This window comes from Pelodiscus sinensis, chromosome 18, assembly GCF_052426305.1.
Source record: "Pelodiscus sinensis isolate ZL-2025 chromosome 18, ASM5242630v1, whole genome shotgun sequence".
NCBI classification, from domain to species: Eukaryota; Metazoa; Chordata; order Testudines; family Trionychidae; genus Pelodiscus; species Pelodiscus sinensis.
The window spans coordinates 3,574,213-3,592,838 of record NC_143069.1 but is presented as its reverse complement, the minus strand read 5'-3'; the positions used below and the strand labels follow the sequence as shown (position 1 = coordinate 3,592,838).

Here is an 18,626-nt window from a genome sequence, read left to right as displayed (position 1 = left end):
CCCACCCCTCCCTCTGCCCCCCAGATCTACCCCACCCTCCCTCTCCATCCCACAGATCTACCCCACCCCTCCCTCTCCATCCCACAGATCTACCCCACCCCTCCCTCTGCCCCCCAGATCTACCCCACCCCTCCCTCTGCCCCCCAGATCTACCCCACCCTCCCTCTCCATCCCCCAGATCTACCCCACCCTCCCTCTCCATCCCCCAGATCTACCCCACCCCTCCCTCTGCCCCCCAGATCTACCCCACCCCTCCCTCTGCCCCCATCTACCCCACCCTTCCCTTTCCACCTTCCCCAGATCTACCCGCACCTCTCCCTCTCCACTCCCCTAATCCACCCCACCCCTCCCGGCATCCCCCCAAATTCTCTCCCTTCCCCGGCGCCTTTGTCTCCGTCCCCCTTTGTCTGCGTCTCTCCCCCCCCCCCCGCTCCCCGCCCCTCGCCTTTGTGAGCCGCCGCCCGCCCTCCTGCGCAGCCCCCCCCCCCCGCCCGCAATCGCTCGCTCGCGGGCCGGCGCGGAGGGGCCGCTGGCTGCAGACCCACCCGGCCGGCGGCAGCAGCATGGGGCCGCGGAGATGAGAGCCGGGGGGCACCGAGGGGCAGCGCCGCCGCAGCGCACCGCGAGCCCCATGACGGGAGCTGGGGGGCCATGGGGCAGGTCCTGGGGTTCGCCCACTGCAGTACGTACCCGGGCGGGGCGCGCGCGGGGAGGGGGTCCGGATCGGGCCCCGGGCTGGGGGATCGGGGCGGGGCGGGATCCGTCCCCGGGCTCCCCCTCACCTGGCTTCTGCGATGCTCGCGGGGCCCCGCCCCGGGCCGCTGGGAGCCGCTGCGGGGAATCTGGGGCCGGCTCCACGCCCTGCGGCCTGGCGGGGCGGGGGGCTGCTCCGGGCTCCTGTCCCCAGCAGACCGGCGAGGGCCTCGGGGCTGAGCTAAGCAGGGGCCCCCGGGGCAGGGCCCCCCATGCGCCCGGGTCCATCGGCATCCGCGGGCTGGGCCCCTCCCCGGGGCCTGCGCTGCTGGAAGCTTTGGTTTGGGGAGCCAGCGGTCCGGGAGGGGGGGGGTATTGCTGAATCCCCACTCCAGCCTCTGCCCCAGGGCTGGGGGGCGGCCGGGGCCCCCGAGGGGGAGGGGGAGTCACAGTCCTGGGGCTGCCAAGGAGCCAGATGGAAGAGGTGCTGATGGGAACGATTTTCATTTATTAGGTGTGTTACGGCCCTGGGGCAGCGCCTCACACTGCCAGGCGCTGTCCATTGTATTGCTATTAGGTGTATTACGGTATCAGCTGGGAACCACGGGGGCAGCTTCCTCACAGTGCCAGGCGCTGTCCATTTTATTGCTATTAGGTGTATTACGGTATCAGCTGGGAACTATGGGGCAGCTTTGGGGCAGCTTCCTCACAGTGCTAGGTGCTGTCCATTTTATTACTATTAGGTGTATTACGGTATCAGCTGGGAACTACAGGGCAGCTTTCTCACAGTGCCAGGCGCTGTCCATTTTATTGCTATTAGGTGTATTACGATATCAGCTGGGAACTACAGGGCAGCTTCCTCACAATGCCAGGCACTGTACATTTTATTGCTATTAGGTGTATTACGGTATCAGCTGGGAACCACGGGGCAGCTTCCTCACAGTGCCAGGCGCTGTCCATTTTATTGCTATTAGGTGTATTACGGTATCAGCTGGGAACTACAGGGCAGCTTCCTCACAATGCCAGGCGCTGTCCATTTTATTGCTATTAGGTGTATTACGGTATCAGCTGGGAACTATGGGGCAGCTTTGGGGCAGCTTCCTCACAGTGCTAGGTGCTGTCCATTTTATTACTATTAGGTGTATTACGGTATCAGCTGGGAACTACAGGGCAGCTTCCTCACAGTGCCAGGCGCTGTCCGTTTTATTGCTATTAGGTGTATTACGGTATCAGCTGGGAACCATGAGGCAGCTTCGGGGCAGCTGCCTCACAGTGCCAGGCGCTGTCCATTTTATTGCTATCAAGTGTATTACGGTATCAGCTGGGAAGCCCAGCCATGGGGCAGCTTCCTCACAGTGGCAGGAGCTGTGCCTTGTGCTATTATTAGGTGTACTATGGTAGAACCTAGGACCCCCAACCGTGGGCTGGACCCATTCAGCTGTTGTGACCAATGCACATGCGTGTGCACACGCACACACGTGCGCGCACACACAGCTGGAATTTACCACTGAGATTTTCTGAAGTGAAAATCACTTTCTGCCACATTGACAATTTCTCAGAAAAATTGCATTTTTCCTCTAAAATCGCAATAGTTTGTCAAAATTGTGCCCGGCCCCCAGGCATCTCTGCCCCTGGGGGGCCAGGCCCGTGGGCTGGCTGGCTCCGGCAGCTGTTTGCAAAGCGGAATGGGATCCAGCTTCAGTGCAATGGGGCTTTGGTCCCAATTAGGGATTTTTTAAAAGTTCCAAAAACTCTATGTTTTTGGTAAAACGGAATTTTCATTTCTCGGCTGTCATTCCTGGGGCCTGAGTGGAGCAGAGCTGGAGATGGGCCCTTGCCCTTGTGCACACTAGGGGGCGCTGGGCTACAGGACCCAGGCAAGGGTGATCCATTCCCACGATCGCACTAGGGGCGCTGGGCTATAGGGCACAGGTGCAGGCAGGCAGCCCCCAGGGTGTCAGCATTACTGACACTTCCCCAAGCGAGAGGCTGTCCAGGAACTGGAGCATGAGTGAGTCAGGGACTTCACAACAGTGATTCAAAGACAGCACTCCTGCACCAGCGGCACGGCGCCCCCTGCTGCAGCCTGCCCATGGCCGCATGGCGCCCCCTGCTGGTCACATGGCACCCCCCTGCTGCGCCCTGCCCCTGGCCGCATGGCGCCCCCTGCTGCGCCCTGCCCCTGGCCGCATAGCGCCCCCTGCTGGTCACATGGCACCCCCCTGCTGCGCCCTGCCCCTGGCCGCATGGCACCCCCTGCTGCGCCCTGCCCCTGGCCGCATAGCGCCCCCTGCTGGTCACATGGCACCCCCCTGCTGCGCCCTGCCCCATGCCTCATGGCGCCCCCTGCTGCGCCCTGCCCCTGGCCTCATGGCGCCCCCTTCTGAACCTTTCACCTGGCCGCTTGGCACCCCCTGCTGGACCCTGCCCCTGGCCACACGGCGCCCCCTGCTGAGCCCTGCCCCTGGCCACATGGCACCCCCTGCTGAGCCCTGCCCCTGGCCGCATGGCACCCCCCTGCTGAGCCCTGCCCCTGGCCACATGGCGCCCCCTGCTGAACCTTTCACCTGGCCGCATGGCTCCCCCTACCAAGCCCTGCAGCAGCGTGCCCCTCCCCATTGCTCACCCCAGCCTGGCTTTCCCTTGCGTGTGGGGTGAGGAGAAGGCTGGGTGTCTGGGAGTGGGGGAGACAGATGGGGCAGTCACATTCCCCCCTTTAGCTTGTGCCCCCCGCCCCCGTGTAGGAGGCACCAGTTGTCCATGGCCTGCCGGGGCACCAGATAGTTTGGGGCAGGGGGAGGCTCCTTCAGCAGCTGGGCCCTGGTTCTGGCCTTGCCCATGCCTGACCCCCCAGCCCTACACCTGTTGGGGCTTGGAGCAGCCGTGGGGCTGGGGTATCAGTTCCCGGAACAGACTGTGATGGGAGGTGGTGATACCTACTCCCCCGTCCGTGGGGAGAGCCCTGCCCCTGGCCAGTGTGGCTCACACAACAGTGCCCCCTGCTGGGCAGCCTGCAGTAAGCCCATAGAGGCTGCCCCAAGGGGTAGTTCCCCGCTGGGGGGTGGCAAGGTAGAGACACCCTAAGAACCCCGTGCTCAGATCAACTTGGTGGGGTGAAGGAGACTCTGGTAGCGACAGGCAAACCTGGGTGTACGAGGTGGGGGCACTAGGAGTAGTGTGGGGGGGGGGGTGGTAGAACGCAGTGCAGGTGCTGGGGAGGGCTTTGCATGTGGGTACTTATATCCAGTGGCCCAAGGGGGAGTCCTCACCCTGGGTGAGCGAGGCCGTTGGCTGGCAGGACCAGGAACAGGTGAGAGCAGATGTTCTAGGTGGTGCTGTTATGCTTGTAGGAAACACAGGATCTTTAGAATCATAGGCTATGTCCACACTACAGAGTTTTTCCGGAAAAACCTCACTTACGTCCACACGGCCATCGCGTTCTTTCGGGAAAAAAAATCGAAAGAACAGAGGGGTTTTTCCGACACGGGTAAACCTCTTTCTACGAGGAAGAAGCCTGTTTGCGAAAGAAGAAGGCGGCGTGTGTGGACGGAGAAGAGGGAGTTCTTTCGAAAGAAGAGGAAAGAGGAAAAAGCTCCGGCTGTGTCTCCACTGCAGGGTTTTTGCGCAAGAAGCTTTTTGCAAAAGAGATCTGCCGCAAAAGCGCGTCCACGCCTCAAAAGCGCATCGCAAAAGCAATGTGCTTTTGCACAAGAGAGCGCCCGCACTGCACGGACGCTCTTGCACAAGAAAGTTCTGATCAGAGCACCTGTGCTTTTTGTGATAGGCTCTTTTTGCACAAGAAACCCCTGTGGAGTGTCGACACACACACCTTTTGGCACAAGAACTCGTGTGCCAAAAGGAGTTTGGCCTCGTAGGAAGAGGTATTGCTACGCCGCGAAAAGCCCTCTGCTCTGCCGTTTGATTGTACATTTTCTTGTGCAGAAACGCGCGTGAGGTGTGGATGCTCCATGCAGTTTTGCGCAAAAACAGCTGCTCTTGCACAAAAACCCTGTAGTGTAGACAGGGCCGGACTGAGAGGTGGGTGCGCCAGGCAGCTGCCTGGGGCTCCAACCAATGGGGGGGGGCGCCTGATGGCAGCTATAAGGGGCTCACACTGTCCCTTATAGCTGCCATCAGGCTGGCACCGTGCGCCCGGCTCCCGCAGCGCCCTTCCCCCCACGGCTGCGGGGTCCTGCACGGCCTGGCACGCCTGCCAGCAGCGATAGCCAGGCCGGGCTGGGCAGTGCATGCACCGTGCGCCCTGGGGGCCGGCCCCTGACTGCGCGCCAGCAGCCATGGCCAGGCTGTGCATGCACCGTGCGCCCTGGGGGCCGGCCCCTGACTGCGCGCCAGCAGCCGTGGCCAGGCTGTGCATGCACCGTGCGCCCCGGAGACACCAAAATGCCTTGGGACGGCCCTGAGTGTAGACATAGGCACAGCTGCCCTGCTGGACGCTCCGTCCATAGTAATCACAGCCGAAATACAAGATAGAGTCTATTCCGTGTGGACGCTCTTTCAAAAGAAGTTTTTTCAGGAGATCTCGTCCGGAAAAGCTTCTTCGGAAAGAAGCCTGCAGACTAGACGTAGCCATAGACTCTGAGAACACTAGAGCTGGAAGGGACCTCGAGAGGCCATCAAGTCCGGCCCCCTGCTCTTACAGCAGGACCAAGCCCTATCTAGAATGATTCGGCAGGGGTGGCCAACCTGTGGATCGTGAGCCACATGCGGCACTTTGCGCACAGAAATGCGGCTCTCAATGTTACGGCTCGTTCGGAGCCGCATGCCGGCTTTGTGCACGCACCCCAGTTCCTGGAGGGAGAAGTGTGTGGCTGTGGCCACGGCAGCTCCGGTGAGACCCAGGCGTTGGGTTAGAATGGGGGTGCTGGGGGTGCCTGGCTCTGGGGGAGAGATGTGTGGCTCTTTACACTACCATCCATGGCTCGTTTGGCTCACAGCGTCTGTCTACACTTGCACCCTCTTTCGAGAGAGGGACGCAAATGAAGATATTTGAAACTGCAAATGACTGGAAAACCTCATTGTATGAGGAATAAGGGTTATTTCGAGAGAAGGGTTTTCCCTCGAAATAACCGCGTCTTCACAGCGTCTGTTATTTCGAAATAGCGCCATAACGTGAATATGCAAATGAAGCGCGGGATATTTAAATCCCAGCTTCATTTGCAATTTCGAATGTCTTCATTTGCATCCCTCTCTCGAAAGAGGGTGAAGTGTAGACAGACCCTTAGTGTCTAACTGGTTGGCCACCGCGATTTAGATCATCCCTGACCGGTGTCTGTCCAACCTGCTCTTAAATATCTCCCGAGATGGAGATTCCACCACCTCCCTCCGCAATTTATCCCAGTGTTTAACCACCCTGACAGGCAGGAAGTTTTTCCTAATGTCCAACTGAAATTTTCCTTGCTGCAATTTAAGCCCATTGCTTCTTGTCCTGTTCTCAAAGACCAAAAAAACCATTTTTTCTCCCTCCTCCTTCTAACCCCCTTGTAAGTACCTGAAAACCGCTGTCATGTCCCCTCTCAGTCTTCTCTTTTCCAAACTAAACAAGCCCAATTCTTTCAGCCTCTCCTCATAGGTCTCTAGACCTTTCATCACTTTTGTTACTCTTCTCTGGACCCTCTCCAATTTCTCCCCATCTTTCTTGAAGTGCGGTGCCCAGAACTGGACACAAGACCCCCACGGAGGCCTAACCAGCGCAGAGCAGAGCGGAAGGACGACTCCTCGTGTCTTGCTCACCACACTCCTGTTCATGCAGCCCCAAGTCGTGTTGGCTTGTTTGCAACAGTGTCACACTATTGACTCATATTTAGCTTGTGGTCCACTCTGACGCTTAGCTCCCTTTCTGCGGGGCTCCAGCCCAGATCGTCACTTCCCGTTCGGTGTGTGTGAAACTGACTGTTCCTTCCTCAGTGGAGCCCTTTGCCCTTGTCCTTATTCAACTTCTTAAACCGTCTTATGTCTGTTTCAGGGTGGGACGGCGCGTCGGGGTTTCCCCCTGATCCTGCACCCGTAGCAGCCAGAATAGAATCTGCCAGCCGGGAGAACAGGGGGGTTTATTGCTTCTCCAGGATACAGCACGGCACAGCTGTGATGCGGTTACAGGAGTCAGGGCCAGATGCCTCAGACCCTTGGTGTAGGGGATCCATCGCCCCTCAACACCCAGCTTCGTCTGTTCCCTTCGTGTACCCCAGCCAGCAACTGCCTTGTTCCCAGACCCTGCCCCCTAGCCAGGTGGCCGTCTCCCCCTCCCTCCCTTTGTCTCTCCCTCTGGGAAGATCCTTGTTATGTGCTCAAGCTGGTCCTAGGGGTCTGGGCCAATCCACATGTGGGTGTGTCAGTGGAAATCACACAGCACAGCACAGGGGAACCCCGGGTTCCAGCGCGACAGCCCCCCCACTACGGCACACAGGGAAAGGCAAAGATGCTGCGTGTATTGAGACGACAGAGTGGAAAGCCTAGGCATTCACGCACACACGTGGCCTACCCACGGTTTTATGGTTACCAGGATGTGGCGTGGCCCAGTCTCATGGCCAGGGTCCGAGAGGGGAAGCTGGATTCTGTCGGTCGCGATGCGGACGCTCCGACAGCTCCCTGCTCCCAGGGCTTTTGCAGGGTCGAGCTGCAATCGAGCCGAGTGTTTCTTTTTCAGTTGTTGTTGGAACATTTGTGCTGTCAGGGACTTTCCCCCTGTGAGCTGTAGGTTGTTTGTCCGGTCCCAAGGGTGGAGGGTGCTTGCCATGCGGGGTTGTCAGTCTGCTCTCATCATGCCGGGAGTGTTTACACGACCTTCCGGTGCGCCTGTAACCTCACAGTGTTGTATAGCCCTCTGTCATTTCCATCAACAACCCCTGTACCATGCGGTGACCCTAACCAGTCACTGAGATGCTTCTGCTCTGTTCCTGCCTTGACATCAGTAACCGGCCGCCTGTCTGATGCCCCGGCGCTGCGGCCGCCCCTTCCTGGTGGCTGGGAGGGGCGCTGGCCAGGTACACTGAGGCACACTGCGGTGCAGAAGGCTCAGACACACACTAGACTAGTATGTTTTAGCTCCCTGGCTACAGGGCCTGCCCGCGGTCGGGGCAGCGGGAGAGGCCGTGGCTTGGGCCTCGCTGCCTGGAATCGCTGCTCAGGGCTTGCTCTGCAAAACAGAATGCAGGGAATGGAGTGGGGGGCTCAGTAGGGGGCGCTCTCCCCTGGCAGTCGGTGCCGGATTCAATGCCCCAGTGCGGCACTAGGGGGCGCTGCAGGGAACAGAGTCAGAGCTCAGTAGGGGGCGCTCTCCCCTGGCAGTCAGTGCCGGCCCAGTGCGGAACTAGGGGGCGCTGCAGGGAGCAGGTGGGAGCTCAGTAGGGGGCGCTCTCCCCTTGCAGTCGGTGCCGGCCCAGTGTGGAACTAGGGGGCGCTGCAGGGAACGGAGTCAGAGCTCAGCAGGGGGCGCTCTCCCCTGGCAGTCAGTGCCGGCCCAGTGCGGCACTAGGGGGCGCTGCAGGGAACGGAGTCAGAGCTCAGCAGGGGGCGCTCTCCCCTGGCAGTCAGTGCCGGCCCAGTGCGGAACTAGGGGGCGCTGCAGGGAACGGAGTCAGAGCTCAGTAGGGGGCGCTCTCCCCTGGCAGTCAGTGCCGGCCCAGTGCGGCACTAGGGGGCGCTGCAGGGAGCAGGTGGGAGCTCAGCAGGGGGCGCTCTCCCCTGGCAGTCGGTGCTGGCTTCAATGGCCCAGTGTGGTGCTAGGGGGCACTGCAGGGAACGGAGTCAGAGCTCAGTAGGGGGCGCTCTCTCCTGGCAGTCAGTGCCGGCCCGATGCCCCAGTGCAACACTAGGGGGCGCTGGGCTGCAAGCAATGGGCTGCGGGCACGACCGGGGGTGGGGGTGGGGGTGGGGGGGGGTGGACTTCCTGGTGGTTCAGGCCTGACCCCAACGCCTCGCTCTGTGTCTTGCAGAAGAATCTCCTTCTACTGCCTCCACCACCCCCGACTCTACTGACGGTGAGTCCCTGACCCCGACAGCTCCCCCAGCGCTCTCTGCCGGGGGTTCCTCTCGCAGCCCCATCCCGGGTGGAGCTGGGACCCCCGTGGCCCCAGTCCCCATCAGGAGCCAGGACCTCTCAGTGTCTGGTTTTCCTCCAACCTGGTCCCCACTGCGAGGTTGAGAGTGTGGGGGGGCAGATCACCCCACAGCCTGGTCCCCATCAGGAGGCGGGGGGCTAAGATGGGGCACATCTCACAGCCTGGTCCTTGGTGGGGGGTGGAGGTTCGGTTTCCTTCCTGCCCCCCCTCTGGTGATCCCCGCCCTCCCGGCAGGCGGCAATGAGGAGTCGGACTTCCCGGAGCTGCAGACGGCGCGGGAATTCTCTGAGGACGAGGACGAGGAGACGTCCGTGGACTGGGGGACCCCGCGGGAGCTGACCTTCTCCTACATCACCATTGCGGGGGGCCCCGATGCCAGCCCCCCTAGCGAGCCGGGGCCCCGGGGGCGGCGGGACTCCCTGGCCCGTCGGACGAGGAGCAGCCTGCCCCGGCCCGAGACCTGCGAGACCTTGGTGCCCGCGCTGGGCGACAGCCTGGAGAACATCCCCAGCCTGAGCCAGTCGCCCGAGGGCGAGCGGGCGCTGCTGGCTGGGCAGTGCCAGGGGCTGGAGCCCTTCTCGGCCTGGGATGCCCCCCGGGGCGCCGCGGAGGAGCCCACCCCCCTGCCATGGGAGGAGCCGGAGCCGCAGGCTGTGCCAGGCGGGGGTGGGTGTGGGGACCCCCCGTTGGGGGCAGCAGAGCAGCCGGGAGCCCTCGCCACGCACTCAGGTACGGGCCACGGGATGGGGTCACGCGTGGGCCAGGTCATGTGACTCGGTCACTGGCACGGGGCTGGGCTTGCATGACTGCCCCCTGTTGATTTGGGGAGGCAAAAGAGGTGGGGAGCTACTGGGGTGGGGGAGGGGCTCTCTTGGGGGGCAGAAGGGAGGGGAGCTGCCTGGGGTGGGGGAGAGTCTGTGTTGGGGGCAGTAGGGGAGGGGCGTGGCTAGGGTGGGGGGGCTGAGGTGGGGGCAGAAGGGAAGGGGCGTGGCTGGTGAGGGGGAGGGGCTGTGTTGGGGCAGTAGGGAAGGGGCGTGGCAGGTGTGGGGGAGGGGCTGTGTTGGGGCAGTAGGGAAGGGGTGTGGCTGGTGTGGGGAAGCTGTGTTGGGAGGGGCGTGGCTAGGGTGGGGGGGCTGAGGTGGGGGCAGAAGGGAAGGGGCGTGGCTGGTGAGGGGGAGGGGCTGTGTTGGGGCAGTAGGGAAGGGGCGTGGCTGGTGTGGGGGAGGGGCTGTGTTGGGGGCTGAAGGGACGGGCGCTGGTGGGGGAGGGGCGAGCGTTGCTTGGGGGGCCCTGGCCGATCTCGTGGGGTCTCAGGTTCTCGGTGGCCCCGGCAGTGACCCCGTCGCCCCCTCTCCTTGGCAGAGGCTGCTCTGGAGACTGCGCCAGGGGGCTCCCCGCGACCCAAGGCCTTAATGCCCCATCCTGCAGAGGGCACCCCCGGGCACGCTGACCCCGAGGGCAGCCGGCCGCCAACACAGACCTCAGCCGCCCCCAGCCCGCAGGAGGAGGGGGAGCAGGAAGATACGGAACCAATCACAGAACAGCAGCTGGACGGGCTGGACCAATCAGGGAACACTCTGGCAGTGTACATCATAGGTGAGCAGCCAATGAAGACACGGGAGCTGGTACCCAGGTGGGAGCAGTGTGAGGGGCAGGTGGATGGAAGCTCACAACATTGGAGTCTGGGATGGGGCACTGCCGTGGGGAAGTTCACAGCACTGGAGTTCAGGGCAGGGCACTGCCGTGGGGAAGTTCACAGCACTGGAGTTCGGGGCGGGGCACTGCCATGGGGAAGTTCACAGCACTAGAGTTCAGGGCAGGACACTGCTGTGGGGAAGTTCACAGCACTGGAGTCTGGAGTGCCAGGAGGGGTTCCTGCGTCCCTTCCCCCCAAGGGTTCCTCCCCACTGTGGGCTAGTGCCCGGGTAGGATCTGGGGCAGGCGAGTCAGTGGGTTTACAGAGCCCCGGTGCTGGAGCAGGGATCGTGGCTGGTCCGTGCCTTCCTGAGGGTCCCACAGCCGGACTGGGATGCTCCACCCTCCCTCAGGGCCAGGCTGGGCTGGGGCACAGGGGTTACTTCCACGGGGACCCCTCGCCCAGTGCTGTATTGCAGCCACCTCTGGGGTGGGGCGCTGGGGCTGGCTATACAGGACTTCCTCACCCCAGGCTGGCTTCTATGCCATTTCTGGAGATGCAGCCATTTCTGGGCCGTGTCATAGGGACTGCAGGAAAGAACCGGGTGTATGGGGCTGGCCCTGCAGAGTCAGCCCAGCAGCCTGGGGTCCACCTGGCCCCCGGCGGGGGACACCCACCCGTCTTAGCCTAGCAGCACAGCACCCCCAGGAGCTGCACAGGGGTCAGCGCTAATGGAGAGGGGAGGCCCCGCTCTCACGCTCAGATGTGGGGGGCCTGGGAGCCAGGACTCCTGGGTTCTCTCCTCCCATGTGCCCCAACTTGCTGCGCTCCTGACGCCAGTCCCTTTCGGGGCCTCAGTTTCCCCTCTGTGCAACGGGGAGAGTGACACGGACTTGTTCTGGTCAAGGAGAGCGAAGGGGGAGCCGGGATGGGATGTGGGGTGCAGGGGTTCAGCGTCCCACTTTGGGGGATCAAGTTCGGGTGGCTAGAGTCTGTGGCTACTGCACCCCCTCTTTCCTCCCAGGGGGAGAAGCCAGAAGTCCTGGCTTTCGGCCCCCGTTGCTCTAGCCACTAGACCCCACTCCCCTCCCACAGCTGGGGAGAGAACCCAGGAGTCCTGGCGCCTAGTCCCTGTGCTCTAAGCACTGGACCGCGCTGCCCCCCAGCTGTTACCTGCTCTCCCCCGTCAGCAGCCCAGGGCAGGAAGGGGGTGGCGTGATGGGAGACGGCAGCTGGGATTTGCTGGCTATATATAGCCCCTGGCCTCCCCCCTCCCACGGCCCCCGGCCCCCACCCGGAGACGAGCTGGCAGGACCCTCGCACCGCGCTGCAGGCAACGGGCTCGCCATGGGCAGCGCAGGTTAGCGACGCCCCATCGGGGGGCACCCCGGGGCTGAGTCGGGGGGGGGCCCTGCGGTGAGGGGCTGGGCGCAGGCTGGGGCTGGGGGCCGGGGCGCAGGCTCAGAGGGGGGCTGGGGGGTCACGCGGCAGGGCTGGCAGAGCAGGGCAGATGGGGGCTGGGATCAGAGCAGGGGAGGTTCCGCGATTGCTGGGGGGGCCCCCAATCCCCTGCCCCCCCAGCCCACGCCTGTGGGTGAGGTGCCCCCTCTCCCCCCGCCTGGCACTTGGGCCTGTCAGTTACCGAGGGCGGGGGGCGGAGCCGCACCACCCGACAGCTGCAGGCCGCCGGCTAAACTTAGCCACCAGCTGCCCCCCAAGGGGCGACCCCCACGCCCTGGGGGGGCAGGGCCCCCCTCTGCCATGGAGAGGGCAGGGCTGGGGGTGGGACGGGGCCAGGGGCCCCAGGGGCGGGGGGTCCCTGAGGCATGGAGCCAGGTGCCCCAGGGGGGCAGGCAGTGGGACGGGGACGGGTCCCTAGGGGGTGCCCCGGGCGGGGCAGGGTCCACGGGGAAGGGGGGCCCCCGCTAACGCTCTCCCCGCCCGCAGTGGCCGACCTGCTGTACTGGCGGGACACCCGCACCTCGGCGCTCGTCTTCACCGGCGTCATGGTGGCGCTGCTGAGCCTGCTGCACTTCAGCATCGTGAGCGTGGGCTCCTACGGCGCCCTGGCCGTGCTGGGCGTCACCCTCTCGCTGCGGCTGGCCCGCAAGGCGCTGCAGGTCCTGCACCGCTCCGACGGCGCCAACCCCTTCCAGTGAGTGCCCCCCGGGAGTGTGACCCCCCAGGCCCCCCGGGAGTGTGACCCCCTGGCCCCTCGGGAGTGTGACCCCTGGCCCCCCGGGAGTGTGACCCCACAGGCCCCCTGGGAGTGTGACCCCCCAGGCCCCCCCGGGAGTGTGACCCCCAGGCCCCTCGGGAGTGTGACCCCTGGCCCCCCGGGAGTGTGACCCCCCAGGCCCCCCGGGAGTGTGACCCCCAGGCCCCTCGGGAGTGTGACCCCTGGCCCCCCGGGAGTGTGACCCCCCAGGCCCCCCCGGGAGTGTGACCCCCCAGGCCCCCCGGGAGTGTGACCCCCAGGCCCCCCGGGAGTGTGACCCCCAGGCCCCCCGGGAGTGTGACCCCCCAGGCCCCCCGGGAGTGTGACCCCCCAGGCCCCCCGGGAGTGTGACCCCCCGGCCCCCCGGGAGTGTGACCCCCCAGGCCCCCCGGGAGTGTGACCCCTGGCCCCCCCAGGGAGTGCGGCCCCTTCCAGTGAGCGACTCCCCCAGATCCCCCAGAGAGTGCTACCCCCCGGCCCCCCGGGAGTGTGACCCCCTGGTCCCCCCAGGGAGTGACCCTCTGACCCCCGCCAGGGAGTGTGACCCCCAGCCCCGCTCCAGGGAGTGCGACCTCCCCTGGGACACCCCTGCACCCTGCTGCCCCCTCCATCCTTTCCCCTTCCCCTCCCACACCCTTCCAACCAAGGCCGGCTCGAGCAATTCCTGCGCCCCAGGTAGCTGCCCAGCTAGCCCCCCCCTTAATCCAGCCCTGCTCCCAACCCTCAGAGCCCCTCCCCGTGCATCTCACCCCCCTTCATTGCGTGCCCCCAACCCCCCATGGGAGTAATACCCCCAGGCCCCTCCCCCTTCAGTGAATTCCTTCCTCAGCTGTCCAGCGAAACCAGCCCCGGGCTCTCCCAGCAGGGGGCGCTGCGGGGAGGGTGGGGGTGGCTGTGGAGGGAGCTCCTGGCTATTCCAGCCCGGGACTCTCCCAGCAGGGGGCGCTGCGGGGAGGTGGGTGGGTGGCTGTGGGGGGAGCTCCTGGCTATTCCAGCCCCGAACTCTCCCAGGAGGGGGCGCTGCGGGGAGGGTGGGGGGGTGGCTGTGGGGGGAGCTCCCGGCTATTCCAGCCCCAGACTCTCCCAGCAGGGGGCGCTGCGGAGCAGGTGGGGGGTGGCTGTGGGGGGAGCTCCTGGCTATTCCAGCCCCGGACTCTCCCAGCAGGGGGCGCTGCGGGGAGGGTGGGGGTGGCTGTGTGGGGAGCTCCTGGCTATTCCAGCCCCGGACTCTCCCAGCAGGGGGCGCTGCGGGGAGGGTGGGGGTGGCTGTGGGGGGAGCTCCTGGCTATTCCAGCCCCGGGCTCTCCCAGCAGGGGGCGCTGCGGGGAGGGTGGGGGTGGCTGTGGGGGAGCTCCTGGCTATTCCAGCCCCGGACTCTCCCAGCAGGGGGCGCTGCGGGGAGGGTGGGGGTGGCTGTGGGGGGAGCTCCTGGCTATTCCAGCCCCGGGCTCTCCCAGCAGGGGGCGCTGCGGGGAGGGTGGGGGTGGCTGTGGGGGAGCTCCTGGCTATTCCAGCCCCGGGCTCTCCCAGCAGGGGGCGCTGCGGGGCAGGTGAGGGGTGGCTGTGGGGGGAGCTCCTGGTTATTCCAGCCCCGGGCTCTCCCAGCAGGGGGCGCTGTGGGGGGGGTGTTCTAACAGGCCCCGCCCCCCACTGGCTAACTCCCCCACCCCCGGGTGCCCAGGGCCCAGCTGGATGCGGAGCTGCCGCTGTCCCAGGAGCAGCTGGAGCGCCTGGCCTCGCGGCTCAGCCGGGACGTCCTGGGGGCCGCGCACACCCTGCGCCGCCTCTTCCTGGTGGAGGACCTGGTGGACTCGATCAAGGTGGGTGCTGGGCGGGCTACCCGCCCCCGCGGGGTCCCCCACCCCCTGTCCCTGCTGCCACGGGGGGGATTGCCCCCCCAGTGCACATCCTGGAGGGGGTGGGAGGAGAAGCATGGGGGGCAGTGAGGGAGCCCCGATACCTGCTGAAAGTGGGGTGCCCGCTCTGTCTGGATTTGGGGGGGCAGGGGAGCCAGGGGCTGAGGCTGTTGGGGTGTGGCCCAGCAGCACGCAGGCAACGTGGCTGGAGGCGTGGCCATGCCAGGTGGCTGGGGGTGGTTGCGTGGCCATGCCAGGCGGGTGGGAGTAGCGGGGTGGCCGTGCTAGGCAGGGGGTGGCCGTGCCAGGCGGGTGGGGGTAGCGGGGTGGCCGTGCTAGGCAGGGGGTGGCCGTGCCAGGCGGGTGGGGGTAGCGGGGTGGCCGTGCTAGGCAGGGGGTGGCCATGCCAGGCGGGGGGGGGTGGGGGTAGCGGGGTGGCCGTGCTAGGCAGGGGGTGGCCGTGCCAGGCGGGTGGGGGTAGCGGGGTGGCCGTGCTAGGCAGGGGGTGGCCATGCCAGGCGGGGGGGGGTAGCGGGGTGGCCGTGCTAGGCAGGGGGTGGCCGTGCCAGGCGGGTGGGGGTAGCGGGGTGGCCATGCCAGGGGGGTGGGGGGTAGCGGGGTGGCCGTGCTAGGCAGGGGGTGGCCGTGCCAGGCGGGTGGGGGTAGCGGGGTGGCCATGCCAGGCGGGGGGGGGGGGTAGCGGGGTGGCCGTGCTAGGCAGGGGGTGGCCATGCCAGGTGGGTGGGCACCGGCCCTCGTGCACCTGCTGCACCCGGCTCCTGGGACCCCGGCCGTGTGCACAGACCCGGGGGCGGGGGGTGGGGGGCTGGGTTGGCGCTCTGGGACCCCTGGGAGTGGCGTGCCCTCATCCCTGGCGCGGGCAGGCGGGGCCGAGTGGCTCCGCAGGCTCGCGGGTGCCCAGGACAGAGCGTCGCGGCAGGACGCTGGCCCCCGGCTGGCTCCGTGGGTCTCCGGCATCAGCCCCACGGGGCCGGGGGGAACAGCTCCCATGTCCTGGGGCCCCTGGCTGCCCGGTGGGGAGCGGGGACGGGCAGCAGCCCCCGGGCCGCCCGGCTCTCACCACGCTCTGTCCCGTTGGCAGTTCGCCTTCCTGTTCTACATCCTCACCTACGTGGGCGCCGTGTTCAACGGGCTGACGCTGCTCATCCTGGGTAAGGCTGTGGGGCAGGTGGGGGGCAGGTGGGGGGCGGGGGGGGGAGGGGCCTGGGGATGTGCGTGTCTCTGACCCCGCCCCTTTGTGCCCCCAGGTGTGATAAGTGCATTTACCTTCCCTCTGCTCTACCGGCAGCACCAGGTGAGTGGCCGGGGTGGCCAGGGCTGGGCACCCGCCCCACGGCAGGAGGGAGAGAGATGGCAGCCCCGGGAGGGAAGCCCCCCCCCCCCCGATTCCCTGCCCCCCTGAGCCAGCCAGACCCCGCCCGGAAGCCGGAGGGGAGGTGGCGCCCCCTGGAGGGGAGGGGAGGGGCACCCCCATTCCCTGAAGCTCTCCCCTTTGTTGGGGATCCTGGCAGGTGGCCGACGGGGCCCCCAGCAGCGGTCCCAGCGCTCCGGGCCCTGCCGCTGTGCGAGGGTCTCGGGCGGGGGCTGTGCCCAGACCCCCCCACTCACCCCCCTCTTTGTTCCAGGCCCAGATTGACCAGTACGTGGGGCTGGTGAGGAGCCAACTGAGTCACCTCAGAGCCAAGTAAGAGCCAACCCCCCGCCCCACGCTGGGTCTGCCCATGGGGCTGGGGGAAGGCTCCCGGCTGCCAGGAGCCAGCGTGGACCCCTCCCTGCAGCGTGGACCCCCCATGACTCCCGGCCCCGATTCCCTGAAGCGTGGACCCCCCCTGCGATCCCGAGCCCCGATTCCCTGAAGCGTGGACCCCCCCTGCGATCCCGAGCCCCGATTCCCTGAAGCGTGGACCCCCCCTGCAGCGTGGACCCCCCATGACTCCCGGCCCCGATTCCCTGAAGCGTGGACCCCCCCTGCGATCCCGAGCCCCGATTCCCTGCAGTGCGACCCCCAGCCCCGATTCCCTGCAGTGCAACCCCCCTGCGACCTCCATCCCTGATTCCCTGCAGTGCGACCCCCCCGCGACCCCCAGCCCCGATTCCCTGCAGTGCGACCCCCCCTGCGACCCCGAGCCCCGATTCCCTGCAGTGCGACCCCCCGCGACCCCCAGCCCCGATTCCCTGCAGTGCAACCCCCCCTGCGACCTCCATCCCTGATTCCCTGCAGTGCGACCCCCCCTGCGACCTCCATCCCTGATTCCCTGCAGTGCAACCCCCCCGCGACCTCCATCCCTGATTCCCTGCAGTGCGACCCCCCCTGCGACCCCCAGCCCCGATTCCCTGCAGTGCAACCCCCCTGCGACCTCCATCCCTGATTCCCTGCAGTGCAACCCCCCTGCGACCTCCATCCCTGATTCCCTGCAGTGCGACCCCCCCGCGACCCCCAGCCCCGATTCCCTGCAGTGCGACCCCCCGCGACCCCCAGCCCCGATTCCCTGCAGTGCAACCCCCCTGCGACCTCCATCCCTGATTCCCTGCAGTGCGACCCCCCCTGCGACCTCCATCCCTGATTCCCTGCAGTGCGACCCCCCTGTGGCCCCCAGCCCCGATTCCCTGCAGTGCAACCCCCCCTGCGACCTCCATCCCTGATTCCCTGCAGTGCAACCCCCCCTGCGACCTCCATCCCTGATTCCCTGCAGTGCGACCCCCCCCGCGACCCCGAGCCCCGATTCCCTGCAGTGCGACCCCCCCTGTGACCCCCAGCCCCGATTCCCTGCAGTGCGACCCCCCCGCGACCCCCAGCCCCGATTCCCTGCAGTGCGACCCCCAGCCCCGATTCCCTGCAGTGCGACCCCCCCCGCGACCCCCAGCCCCGATTCCCTGCAGTGCGACCCCCCCCCCCCGGCCCCGATTCCCTGCAGTGCGACCCCCCCGACCCCCAGCCCCGATTCCCTGCAGTGCGACCCCCCCTGTGACCCCCGGCCCCGATTCCCTGTGTCATGGACCCCCCCTGCGACCCCCGGCTCCAATTCCCTACAGCGCTGCCCCCCCCCGCGACCCCCAGCCTTGATTCCCTACAGCACGGACCCCTCGGAGCCTGCCCAGCCCAGAGCCCAGGTGGGGCTGGAGCCTGGGGGACCAAGGGGCCGTAGCTCGGGCGGGGGAGGGGGTGAACCCCCCCCGGTGGTGACCTTTCTTTCTCCCCTTTAGGATCCAGGCCAGGCTCCCCAGTGCCAAAGCGAAGGCAGAATGAGCGGCCGCCCCAGCTCCCCAACACCATACGCCCCTGCCCCCCCCGCCAGCCCCCCAGCCCCGTCGCCCCCACCGGGGGCACCCCCCACCCTGGCAAAAGGGGCTGCAGCCCCTCTCCCGGCAGGAGCCCGCAGGTCAGCCCCACGCTGCCCCCTCCCGCGGGTGGGGGGCCGGAGGCAGCTCCCTGCACACTCTGGGCTCTGGGTGGGGGTGCCTGAGGGGGGCGCCCCTGCGCTTCAACCGGGTGCAGCTTCCAAGAGGCCCCTGCATGCCCCCCTCTGCCTCGGGCCGGGCGGCCCGCTTCCGCCGCTGAGACCCGGCAGCCTGGCCCTGTGGTGGGGGGGGAGGGACCCCTCAGGGCAGGACGGGGGGGCCCCCGGTTTCCCGGGGGGGCTGGGACCCACGTGAATTCAGGGTCTGTGATTGGGAGGCGGGGGGCTGGGTGTCTGAGTCCCCCCCCCGCCCGCTGTTTTTAGTTGCCACAGCCCCTCCCCCCCCGCCGCTCACTCAGATTTACACTTTAATAAAAAGCTGGTGAAAAGGTCGCTGGTTTGAGTCCCTCGCTGCGCCAGGCCCCGGCCCCGGCTTGCTGGCCAGCGGGCAAGGATAGCTCCTGGCCGGCAACAGGGCTGGGCGGTCGGGGGGGATCCCCATGGGGGCCACGGCCAGGGCTGCCCCCCCGAATCTTTACCCCCCCGGATGCGCCCGAAACAGCCTAGCGGAGGGATCTGAGCCCTGGGCGACCCTCTTTGAAAAGTCACCACAGTGGGGAGAGAGTCCCGCGTCTCAGGGCCCGGCTCCGAAAGTCACCGCAGTGGGGAGAGAGTCCCGCGTCTCAGGGCCCGGCTCCGAAAGTCACCGCAGTGGGGAGAGAGTCC

The 18,626-nt window shown here is 66.4% G+C and overlaps 1 protein-coding gene across 2 annotated transcripts; it reads left to right on the top strand.

Annotated features, from left to right (window-relative positions):
* The first annotated feature begins 491 nt into the window (after window positions 1-491).
* Window positions 492-18,292, top strand: RTN2 (reticulon 2). 2 transcript variants are annotated; one of them, XM_075915265.2, is made up of 12 exons: window positions 492-682; window positions 8,646-8,690; window positions 9,006-9,500; window positions 10,134-10,396; window positions 10,873-10,876; window positions 11,708-11,767; window positions 12,355-12,562; window positions 14,307-14,445; window positions 15,584-15,653; window positions 15,750-15,796; window positions 16,128-16,186; window positions 17,707-18,292. In XM_075915265.2, exons 1-12 carry the CDS (start codon window positions 652-654, stop codon window positions 17,747-17,749), a joined length of 1,464 nt encoding a protein of 487 aa, XP_075771380.2. In that variant the 5' UTR covers window positions 492-651; the 3' UTR covers window positions 17,750-18,292. The 2 variants fall into 2 exon arrangements, with proteins under 2 accessions (XP_075771380.2, XP_075771379.2); XM_075915264.2 differs by lacking the exons at window positions 10,873-10,876; window positions 11,708-11,767 and having other exon boundaries at window positions 493-682; window positions 10,134-10,367.
* The last annotated feature ends 334 nt before the right edge of the window (window positions 18,293-18,626 follow it).

Coding starts and splice junctions, on each gene's coding strand:
- RTN2 (XM_075915265.2), top strand. CDS start 652: ATGGGGCAGGTCCTGGGGTTCGCCCACTGCA. Junction 11,768..12,354: donor GCTCGCCATGGGCAGCGCAG/GTTAGCGACGCC, acceptor CCCCGCCCGCAG/TGGCCGACCTGCTGTACTGG. Junction 15,654..15,749: donor GCTGACGCTGCTCATCCTGG/GTAAGGCTGTGG, acceptor TTGTGCCCCCAG/GTGTGATAAGTGCATTTACC.